A 12,406-nucleotide genomic window follows, 5' to 3' on the forward strand; every position below is an offset into this window, starting at 1 on the left:
TGAAAATGTCCCAACGCTTGAACTTGAATCATTTCTCTTGTAACAATGTATCCAGATGATCACTGGTGATTCACCCACTCTAAAACTTTTTCTTCCAGTCCTGGCCTCTGGCATGTTTTCCCGCGGTTTGCGCATTTCGTCTTTGGCATTTCCCTCAGCGTGTCCCCTGCCTTCCTCCATTCTCTCACTTGTTTCTCATTTACACTAAACTTAGCAGCTGCAGAATTATTCATTCCTTTAGCAAAGTCAACAACCTTCAGCTTGAAGCCAGCATCATATCTTTTATACATGGTGGTTGCAAACTCAATACTGAGTACATGTACTGATCCGGCCACCCTGTGTTATGTTTTAATGAGAATACGATGGGCGCTAAATGGTTTCACGGGGGTTACATTTCAGAGGATTCTTTACCATTGGGAACCTAATCCAAAACTTCCCTCCCTGATCCAAAACCTCGGCAAAAGGGGTCGGCTTATACAAAGGTAACATGAAAAAGTCACTTTTTTTAAACCTTGAAAATGGGGGGGGGGGGGAGCGCGTTGGTTTATTCTCCGGGTTGGCTTATACACTGGCATTTACGGTAAATTGCTTCCCAGCTTTAGTTAAGTTGGCACTGTATCTGAGTTTGTCTTTTACTACAGATTTAACGTTAATTTAGTGTACATGGTGCTGGTGGCATATGGTGATTGTTTTGTGGGCAGCTCACAAAACTACTAGATATACTTCTGAGCAATGATCACTGCAATCTGCAACCTGTAATTTCCTTTTAAGAGATATGCTTTTGAACTGCCAGCTAGCAATTTTATAATCTCCTGAAGGATTCGGCGAACTTGACTCTTTGGAATGCAGGCACAACACGTGCTTGAGCCTTCTCCCTGTCTTCTTGCTACTATCATCAGGCAGGAGGTGCAGGAGTCTTGGGTCGCACATTGCCAGGATCAGGAGCAGTTGTTGCTCTGTAGTCATTGGGTTCCTGGACTGGCTTCACTGACCTCCACGCTGAGCTGAGTTTGCAACTGTGGACTCACTGTCAGGGACTCTGCAGCTCATGTTCTATATATATTTTTTTAAACTTTTTGATCATTTGCATGATTTATCCTTTTTTTGCACATTGAATGTTTGTCAGTCTTTGTTACGTGTGTCTTTCTATTGTTTCTTGTTCTCTGGCTACCTGTAAGAAGATGAATTTCAAGGTTGTATATGGTATTCATACTTCGATAATAACTTGAGTACCTACAGTTGGTGTTTCAGGCCGACACCCTTCATCAGGATTTCCAGCGTTGCAGATTTTTTGTTTTTTTTACTTGAATTTAAATTCTCTCCCTATCTTGGAGCTCAAGCTGATGTTTCTGGTCAATGATCTAGAACTCTTGACTGTTATTTGAGTAACAAACTGACAAAGTATGTAAAAGGGTTAACACTTCGTTAAACAATAGTAGCCTGTTTTTCTGAAAGAAACCGCTGATGATCAACAGATGTGCTAAGCCATGCAGAGCCATATTTCTTCTTGAAGGCAGCTAGCTAGGGTTTCAGGATACTTATCTCCTTGTGCACTCATGAGCAGAGATAGGACCACTCCAGCCTGTTTCTGTATGTTCCGTCCATTATGCTTATTCTGTAATTTGTCTTTTGGGGCTGTCATGTAGTGGATAACTTTGACTGTTTTGTGTGTGGGTGGGTGGGGGGGGTACCTGAACAAATATATCTGTGTTGTAAGGGGAATTGTTAGTTGGTGGATCGGGCAGGAACAGTCACAGACAGACTGTTCCTATTTGAGCAACTAACTGAGTAAGCCCCGGGTGCTTTGAATGAAGAGTTTGTACTTATACGTTCTCTGAGTAACTTTATCCGGATTCGACTTCCACAAAACCACTATGCTTATCATACACCGTTGTGCATAAAATTGAGATTTTTCCTAAAGATACTACATGGTCTCCCTTTGCCCCAGTACACATTATGTGCAATCAGGAATGCTCGCCAATGTCTCTACTTTCTGAGAACGCTGAAGTGAACTGGACTATGCAGATCTATACTTGCATTATTCTACAGATACACAATAGAGAGCATCCTAACAAGCTGTGCCACTGCATGTTATGAAAACTGCACTGCGATGGGCAGGAAATCTCTACAGTAGATAGTCAAAACTGCCCAATGCATCACTAGCACCAGCCTACCCGCCATCAAAGATGTATATACAGAAAGGTGCTGCAAAGAGGCCAGTAGCATCATCAAGGATCCTACCTACCCTGCTCATGAACTGTTTGTACCACTCCTATTAGGGAGGAAGCTATGTTTCATCCACTCCAAGACCACCAGACTCAAGAAGTTACTTTCCGCAAGCAGTAAGGCTGATCAACTCCTTCACCCACTACCTCATCCCTCCATACCCCCAACCACCACTACTTTATCATTTCCTGTCCGTCACCTTTTATACAGACATTTCTGTGCCTAGTATCACTTTATGGACATGCAATCAGTCTATGCATATGTAGCCCCCTGGTAAGCCTCAGGCTCGCACAACTCGCTGTCGTCTAGGGGAAGCAGCCTTCGGCCCCACCAAACTGGGTAATTAAGTTTGTGTGGATGCTGTGTGATGTACCCCAACCCGCCAAATAACAGACAATACACCATATATGGCTAAATGATTACAATTTATAGATATTACTGGAACTATGTAATTGAAATATGAAATAGAGATAAAATATAAAAGGGAAGTAAAAGGCGCCAAACTTATCAAAGTTCAACCTCTTCGTGCACAACAGTTGGAGCTCTAGTAACGGGGTCGGCTTTCCACCATTTGATCCCCTCCGACCACCTTGACCCGCCGCCTGGGACCAACCACGGTGGTCAACCAAACGCTCCGCACAAGCAACTTTGATGTGTGTTGCTTGAATTCCCAGCATCTGCAGAATTCCTGTTGTTTGCGCTCCACACAAGTCTGTCTTCGTCTCCTCTCCTCACCGAAGACCCTGGACCTCGGACTCCGGCTCAGAGTCTGCCCTGAAGAGCAGCTCACTCTTTCTTTCCCCATCGCGCCTTCTGCCCAAAAACCCGCGCATACAATAGCTTATGGACACACAAGAAAGAATAACATTTATCCCAATTGGTTAGCAACTAAATATAACTCCCTCTATAACCCAAACAAGCTGCTAGCAAGAGAACTTTCTCAGCAGTTAACATAACAAAGAAGCCATCTTAATTAGCCTACGCAGTAACATAAAAGAAGAAACCTCTTACACTCTCCCCCCACCAAATAAAGTTATGTCCTCATGACTTCTAAATAACTCGCCAACCATTCCTGCAGACACAAAAACCCAATCCAGGTACAAACAGTGTCATTGCTCCCCAAACAGTGGACCTTAAGCCCGGTCCCACAGGCACTACATAGGCCAACCTATCTGGGAATTTCCTAATCCTCCGCGACCGCCGTACCCCCTCACCTAAACCCTTAAGGCTCGGACACTACTGGGGATACCTTGGGTCTGCTTGCCAGCTCCTCTCTCAATCTCTCACTCATGCCCCCACTGCAACTCGGAGCCCCCTGTCCTGTGTCCGGGGCCCCGCTTCTTTTCCTTCTGGCTCCTGCAGCAACCCAGGCTGCCCACAGCTAGCCCTCCCCACTACACCTGACTCAGTGGGGGAAGGGCCAAAAGTCTCTTCCTCAATCAAAGGGAAGTTAGTGAAAGGCAGCACGTACCGCACATCATCCTTCGAATCCATATTCTTCCTCATTCCCTCGATCGGTAGCTGCTGTTTGATTTTCTCCAAACTGAAGCACTTAGCCTGGGCAGCCTCTTCAGCCTCCTGCAGTCGAGGCGTCAGCTTCTTCTCTGACTCCTCCAACTCTCGCCCCAGTCTCAGCAGTTCAGACCCACGCTTCATGCCCATCTCCATCTGGGATGCAATTACACCACCAGTTTCTTCCAATCTGTTCTGGATCGATTTCTTGAGTTTCTGCTGATCCCTTCGAAGGTTAGTCATTGTTTCGTCTCTCTGGATTAATTCATCAGTACATGACCGCAGTTTCGGCTCGGAATTCCGTTTCTCTGTCTCCACTTTGACGAGCGTGAACTCCAAGTCTTTAGTTGGTTGTCCTGGGCTCCGGCACTCGCCTCACATCATCATCCCCCAAGGTGAATCCAAACCCTAGGCGATCATCCACATACGCCAAAACTCCAAACACCTCCACATCCCCCATGGTCTTCCTCATGCCCCACAGGAAGGTTGCAGGGGCTCTGGATATGCCCTGGGGCATCTTTTTGGATGGAAAGAATCCTAGGGAACCTATAACGGCCGTCTTCTCCTCCTCGGCCTCACTCATCAGGATATGGCAACATCCACTCCTCAGATCCAGCACATTAAACCACATCACACCATACAAACAGACCATAGCGTCTTCGGCCCTCAGGGCCGTATTCTGGTCAATGACAGTGCGCCTGTTCAGAGTCCTATAATCCACACACACACTGCCTACGCCTTCCACGGTTACAGGATCCAGTCGCCGTGACCTCTGTCTCACTGAGGTGTCTTCAGCGGTCAACTCCCCTCCCTCATGGTATTTCGGAGCGTTTATTAAGAGGGTCTCACTCTCAGATACTTCCCCCAGGCTGTACAACAATCAGCTCTCATTTAAATTCGGTACCGGCCCAAGGCTGCTACACACGTCCTCACAAGCAGCTCGAAACACTGGGTGCACAGACAATGCCCCCATATAAGCAATATTCTGTGTTTTTTATGCATTGTTGTTTTTATTTCTGTGTTCTATATCTTACTGGGTTTTTTGTGCTGCATCCAGAGTAACAATTATTTTGTTCTCTGTTACACTTGTGTACTGTGCAAATAATATTAAACAATCTTGAAAACAAGTAGACCTGCTCATTTCATTTAGAACTTTATTTAAATACTTTAAAATGCAGTGTGTCACAATTTGCACTGTTATTATTTCAGCTGTTGGTGGTGGATGTTATGACTGGGCAGATAACAAAAATTCCCATGCTGAAGGACCGAGAGCAGCCCAATGCCATCATGGACCAACAAAGTTGTGGTATTCATGCCATTGAACTGAACCCTTCTCGTACCTTATTAGCAACTGGAGGAGACAACCCAAACAGCATTGCTGTTTATCGACTGCCAACTCTGGATCCTGTTTGTGTGGGAGATGTAAGTTCTGTATCACCAGGGACTTGTGAATGAGGTAGATGAGCATAACAATTAAGACCATAAGACGCAAGTGCAGAATTAGCCACGTGGCTCATTGAGTCTGCTCCAGCGTTCATGGCGCAAATCCATGGTCTCGCAAGACTAACGGATGCCTTTAACAATCAATACTCTATAAGCACAAGATTGTTGGATTCCGTTTTTGATTAAGGTTCTTTCAGAAGTCAAGAAAGAGGCGTAAAGCTTGTTGCTTCACGATTGTTTTATTGAGCGGTAATGGAGCAGAATTGGAAATGGACAGTATCAAGACTAGTGCGGGAAGGGAAAGAAGTAGTAAAGGTGGCGGGCTAATGTGTTCAGCTGTGCTCATGTCCTAGGTAAGAAATATTCCATTCGTATTTGTTAACCAGTCAGATAACCCCTATTCAAATAATGCGAGATGTCATAGAACATCCAGAATCTGTACAAATGTAACCACTGGGGTCACACTGAAGAATTACATATAACGTGACCACTTGGAAACAGACTAAACATTTACATGTATATAGGTTTATAAAAGGCCAGCTGGCATAAATTGTTAAACTGCGGAGAAAATAAATAAATATACAGTCTAATCCAACAAGATCCTACATACTGAAATTCCAAATACCTGAGCTAGCCTTGTAGTAGTAAATGCCAGGTAACCAACTCTTGGCACCCACAAAATTGTGCAAATATGCTTTTTGCCAGGCTTGAATTATGAATTAAATTTGAAACTTCTGAATATAAAAAGTGTAATTATGCGACAGTAACAAATATTTGATTTTACATTGATCATTGTCTAAAATGTGAAACTACAAACACGTTTGTAAATTGTTTCTTTAGCTTCAGACCTGATTTGTGGTGTTCTTTTCCAGGATGGACACAAAGACTGGATTTTCTCGATTGCTTGGGTTAGTGATACAATGGCTGTTTCTGGTGAGTTTGAAGTAGGTTTACTGCACAGAGTATCAATTTCGTTTAAATAGTTGTATGTAATGGAATGTTAAACTTAAGAAGTATGCATTGATTATAATGTACTGTGTGTAATTTTTTCTTAAAGTAAGTTGGTATGAAGAGCTGTATATTACTCTAAAAATGCATCTAGTCTCTATATCTAATTCCTGCTAAGTGAAAGAATATTCATCTGAGACTCAAAAATTTGACTTAAAAAAACAGACATCTATGATTTTATGATAAACTGAAATTCCACACATATGAAATTAACTGAGCACAACTGATGGAGAGCTGCACTGTCTGAGATACCACTTTTTTTGGATGACATGTTAGTCTGAGACTTTGTGTCCTTGATTCTGTAGCAAGTATTATATTGTGACCCATATCTTTACTTTGAAGAACAATGGAGATGTTCTACCTGGAGGACTGGCCATTGTTGATCTCACATTTTATATTTCTAAAATATATCACGTAGTTACTATGTTTATGGAATTTTGCTGTGCATAAATTGGCTGTCATCTTCTGTTTGTAAAGTGTTTGGTGCTTCCTTAAGTTTTGAAAGGTAGATAAACACAAACAAGTCTACTCCCCCCCCCCCCCCCCCCCCACCACCACCCCCAGACTGTGGCTCTCATAAAGGTTGAGGAAATGTACCGTTCACATTATCCACTGTCTTTGTATCCTTCATAGCAGAACTCTGAACAGTTTGTCGCTAACCTAATTGGTTTTTAACCCCTGCCTAGTTGGTCTGCGTCTCAGCCCTTTGAGCCACCTATTAAAAGAAAACTAAAAGTTCGGACTTAGTTCATGGGCATTAGCTGCCTGTCCTTTTGTTCACGTGGTTTTCTGTGATTTCATACCTATGGGTATTGAAAAAGTAGGCTGTACCTCTACATTTTCAACTTTTGTTTACCTAGTTTGCATTTAATTTAAACCTCAAAACTTAATCAACTTTAAGTAAAACCAGTTTTTGTAGACACTCCCTCCATCTGTTTTTAGTCGTATAGAATCTGGTTTATTATCACAGTCGTATAACAAGAAATTTGTTGTTCTGTGGCAGCCCAAAGACACAAATATACTAAAAATTGAGAAGTAGATAAATAGTGCAAAAAATGAGGTGGTATTGATGGGTTCATGGACTATTCAGAAATATGATAAGTAAGAAGCTGTTCCTGAGTCATTAAGTGTGGGTCTGCAAATGCCTGTACCTCCTTCCTGACAGTAGTAATTAGAAGGGAGCATGTCCCAGATGGTGGGAGTCCTTAATAATGGATTCTGCCTTCATGAGGCAGTAGTTCTTGAAGACTTCAATGGAAGGAGAGTTGTGTCTGTGAACTGACTGAATCTGCAAACAACAGGAATTCTGCAGATGCTGGAAATTCAAGCAACACACATCAAAGTTGCTGGTGAACGCAGCAGGCCAGGCAGCATCTCTAGGAAGAGGTACAGTTGAAGTTTCAGGCCGAGACCTTTCGTCAGGACTAACTGAAGGAAGAGTTAGTAAGAGATTTGAAAGTTGGAGGGGGAGGGGGAGATCCAAAATGATAGGAGAAGGCAGGAAGGGGAGGGATGGAATTCACTACTGCGAAGCCTCTTCCGGTGATGCCTACACCAAAGAAGTTTAGATCCTCTCTTCAGGAGTTCAGTGAAACCATCTCTCACTGCTCCCCATCTGTAATTTCTTCGGCTCTTCAACTTTTCGACCACATTTTGACTCAGACTCGCTATCACAGCCACATATCCTTTCTTGGAACGTGCCTCCGTCGCCAACTTACTCCAGTTGGCTTTAGGATTCGTTTCCGAGCCTCTCAATTTGGACCTTCTGAGGATCCCAGGTACTCACATTTTATTGCTCCCCGGACCTCCTGTCCCATGATCCTCTCGTATCCCCTTTGCCAATCACCTGTCCAGCTCTTGGCTCCATCCCTCCCCCTCCTGTCTTCTCCTATCATTTTGGATCTCCCCCTCCCCCTCCCACTTTCAAATCTCTTACTAACTCTTCCTTCAGTTAGTCCTGACGAAGGGTCTCGGCCTGAAACGTTGACTGTACCTCTTCCTAGAGATGCTGCCTGGCCTGCTGCGTTCACCAGCAACTTTGATGTGTGTTGACTGAATCTGCAGCCTGATATTGGAGCCTCCATACTAGGCTGTGATTCTACTGGTCAGAATGCTCTCAGGCATTTATAGAAATTTGCAAGAGTCTAGTGACATGCCAAATGTCCTCACACTCTTAAAGTAGAGCCACTGGTGTGCCACCTTCATGATTGCATCAATCTGTTGGGTCTAAGACTGATGTTGATATCCAGGAATCCAAAGCTGCTCACCCTTCCCAGCAGTGACCTCTCAGAGTTCTCCTCTCTTCCCCTTCCCTGAAGTCCAGAATCAATTCCTTGGTCTTTCTGACAATAGTGTAAGATTGTCGTTGCGACACCACTCAACCAGCCAATCCATCTACCTGTACACCTACCTGTCGCCATTTGAGAATTCACCAGTGGCTTTGTGTTATCTGCAAGTTTTAAATGGTGTTTGAGCTGTACTTAGCCACACAGTCTTGAGTAGGGAGAGAAGCAGTCGGCTAAGCACACATCCTTGAGATGAGCTTCTGTTGATTGTCATTAAAGAGGAGAAACTATCACCAATTCATACCCACTGTTGTGTTCAGATGTGGGAATCAAGATCCAGTTGGAGAGAGATACACACTTGGGTTTAATACTGAAGGAACAATGATATTGAACAGAAAACTGCAGCTTGACAAATTAAGTCCAAGTTTATTGTCATCTGACTGTACAACCAAGTGAAACTACATTCCACCAGACCACAGTGCACCCACAAAACATATCACACAAAGCACACAAACTTATTACCCTGATTAAGTTAATAAGATATAACACAAATTCATGTAGTGCACAGCACAGGTAAATGGTACAGTAAACAGCTCACTGTCGAAGTGACAAGATCTTGGTGATGGTAGGGTATTTATAATCTCACAGCCTGAGGGAGGAAGCTGTTACCCAGTCTGACAGTCCTAGTCCTGATGTTTCTGTACCTCCTTCCTGATGGCAGTGGGTCAAGGAGATTGTGAAATGAGTGGTAGGATCCTCAACTTTGCTTCAGGCCCTTTGTCTGCAATACTCCTGGGTAATGTCACAATTAGGGATGAGGGAGACGTCAATGATCCTCTTGGTGGTTTTTCACTATCCTCTGTAGGGTTTTGAAGTTCAAAGCCTTGCAGCTTCTGTACTACACAGTGATGCACTCAGGCAGGACATTCTCGAGGGTGCTCCTGTATAAAGTTATTAGAATGGGTTTTCTGACAACTTTCTAAAATGTGTTTTGCTGTTGTTCAGGTTTTCTCAGGCTTATTTTGAAAGTAAGGAGGCATGGAATCCAAAGGGACCTTGCCTTGTGGATGCAGAATCGGCTTGCTCGCAGAAGGCAAAGAGTGGTTGTAGACGGGTCATATTCTGCATGGAAGTGGTGTGCCTCAGGGATCTGGGACCCTTTCACTTCGTAATTTTTATAAATGACCTGGATGAGGAAGAGGAGGGATGGGTTAGTAAATTTGCTGATGACACAAAGGTTGGGGGTGTTGTGGATAGTGTGGAGGGCTGTCAGAGGTTACAGTGGGACATTGATAGGATGCAAAACTGGGCTGAGAAGTGGCAGATGGAGTTCAACCCAGGTAAGTGTGAGATGGTTCATTTTGGTAGGTTAAATGTTATGGCAGAATATAGTGTTAATTGTAAGACTCTTGGCAGTGTTGAGGATCAGAGGGATCTTGGGGTCTGAGTCCATAGGACACTCAAAGCTGCTGCGCAGGTTGACTGTGTGGGTAAGAAGGCGTATGGTGCATTGGCCTTCATCAATTGAGGGATTGAGTTGAAGAGCCGAGAGGTACTGTTGCAGCTATATAGGACCCTGGTCAGACCCCACTTGGAGTACCGTGCTCAGTTCTGGTCACCTCACTACAGGAAGGATGTGGGAACTATAGAAAGGGTGCAGAGGAGATTTTACAAGGATGTCGCCTGGATTGGGGAACATGCCTTATGAGAATAGGTTGAGTGAACTCGGCTTTTTCTCTTTGGAGCGATGCAGAATGAGAGGTGACCTGATAGAGGTGTATGAGATGATGAGAGGTATTGATTGTCTGGATAGTCAGAGGCTTTTTCCAAGGGCTGATATGGCTAACACGAGAGGGCACAGTTTTAAGATGCTTGAAAGTCGGTACAGAGGAGATGTCAGGGGTAAGTTTTTTACACAGAGAGTGGTGAGTGCATGGAATGGGCTGCCAGTGATGCAATGGGGTCTTTTAAGATACCTCCTGGATAGGTATATGGAACTGAGAAAAATAGAGGGCTGTGGGTAACCTTAGGTATTTTCTAAGTAAGTACATGTTTGGCATAGCATTGTGGGCCGAAGGGTCTGTATTGTGTTGTAAGTTTTCTGTGTTTCTAGAATGGTCATTGAGTACCTCAGCCATGCTCTCTCCATGAGTAGATTTTCATTTTCCTCCCCTTTCTGGCTCCAATCTTGTCAGAGAAAGTGTTCCCTGTTTACTGCCTATAGCCTTTGGCATCCCAAATGAAAATATGGCAGATGTTGGATTAATTAAAATGCAGAATATTGGGAATACATGTAGAACAAGCCATGACTTCAGAATAAGTATCAGAGTTAACATGTTGAATTGATAACCTTGTGTCAGAACTGGGTTTTGGTGAGAGTTCTGATGATAGCTTAACAGTCTGGTATTTTAACTCTTGTTTTGCTTGCCATGGGTACCTCCTAACCTCTTGTTTAGCTTATTTAGCTTATCGGGATCTGGACTTCACTGACCACCAGCATTCACTTCCCTTGAAGGTTGTCTTCTGGTTTAAGATGGTGCTACTAAAGACCGGCAACAGCTGACTGGCAGTTCTTAAAGCAAGAAATACGATTAAATACTTATTATTAACACTGTTTTCTGTGGAAAATTGTAGTAAATGATCACCACAAAGAAGAGGCAAGGCTGATGTGAGGGTTAAGGGGTGTGAGCATGATGCAAAATGGGAGCGAGGTCATGACATGAGTGAGACAGAGTTCAGAGCAGAAGAGTTTCGGAGTCCGTCCATCTAAATAGAGAGTGAGGTTGGGTTGATGTAAGCGCCGAGCAATTTGGAAAGATCAGGTATGAGCTAGAATTGTGGCATTGGGTCCAGGCCCAGAGCACATCAATGTGACAGAGCCCAGGTCTTAGAGCAAAGAATGACCCATGTTTGGACAATTTAAACGCCGAGCCAGATGGATTGAAAAGGCAGAGTATTGGGACCAGAGGCGAGGGTCAGGCCATTTCTGCTCACTACTCTGCGATGTTTTCTCTGTTCTTCACTGAACTGAGGCTGTGGGCCTACTCTGGCTGCTCCGGGCTTTGTGTCTGTGGACTCACTTTCATTCTGAATGCTGTTGCTTTTATTGTTTGCACGATTTATTTCTCTCTTCCCGCCCCCCCCCCCCCCTTTACTGGACTCTTTCTGGTTTTTGTTTTATGGCTGCCCTTTAAGGAGACAAATCTCAAGGTTTATAATTTATACATTGATAATGTACTTCGAAGATCGTGGTGAGTTGCCTTGTTGAACCACTGCTGTCCTTCTGATGAAGGTGTTTCCACTGAAGGAGATCCAGTACATCCTTGTGACTTTGAAGGAAAAACAATAAATTTCCAAGTCAGAATGGTGTATGACTTGGTGAGAATATTGGGGGGGTAGGCAGGTTGAAATTTTATTGCTCTTGAAGCCCCCATACTCAATTGTTAAAATTGCAGACTGAGAAGTATCAAAGGCAGTTGATTTTGTAGATGATACACGTGTAACCAGTATATGCTGGCAGAAGGAATACATTTAATGTGGTGAATGGCGTGCCAGTCAAGTGGGCTGCTCTGTTCTATGTAGTACTTGAATAGAGTTGGAGGAGTAGTCATCCACAAAAAGTAATTTAATTACCCTCCTAACTTGTGCCTTGTAGATGATGCAAGGACTCTGGAGTGTTAGGAGATGAGAGATTTCATGTAGGATTGTTTTATAAACCAAGCATTTAAAAACTGAATGACTCCATAATGAAAAGCAGTATGTAGACTGAACTGTTGATGATTGGTCTTAAGTGATTGTTATTGCCTAAATTCCAGCTATTGTCCTATAGTAATTGTGCTTTCAAACAATTTCTTACGCTCCTTATTGTTGGATTATGTGCATATTCTCATTGAACTAGTGAAGACTACAGTGGCATATAGGGCATTAGTGCC

The 12,406-nt window shown here is 43.6% G+C and overlaps 1 protein-coding gene across 1 annotated transcript in view; it reads left to right on the plus strand.

Moving 5' to 3' along the window:
- dcaf12 (DDB1 and CUL4 associated factor 12) overlaps window positions 1-12,406 on the plus strand; it is a 70,772-nt gene that overhangs the window by 29,318 nt on the left and 29,048 nt on the right. Inside the window, exons 3-4 of the mRNA XM_072252317.1 lie at window positions 4,948-5,160; window positions 6,054-6,114. Of these exons, the coding sequence (XP_072108418.1) occupies window positions 4,948-5,160; window positions 6,054-6,114 (274 nt within the window). The remainder of the gene's footprint in view (window positions 1-4,947; window positions 5,161-6,053; window positions 6,115-12,406) is intronic.

Source organism: Mobula birostris, chromosome 3, assembly GCF_030028105.1.
Source record: "Mobula birostris isolate sMobBir1 chromosome 3, sMobBir1.hap1, whole genome shotgun sequence".
Classification (NCBI taxonomy): Eukaryota; Metazoa; Chordata; class Chondrichthyes; order Myliobatiformes; family Myliobatidae; genus Mobula; species Mobula birostris.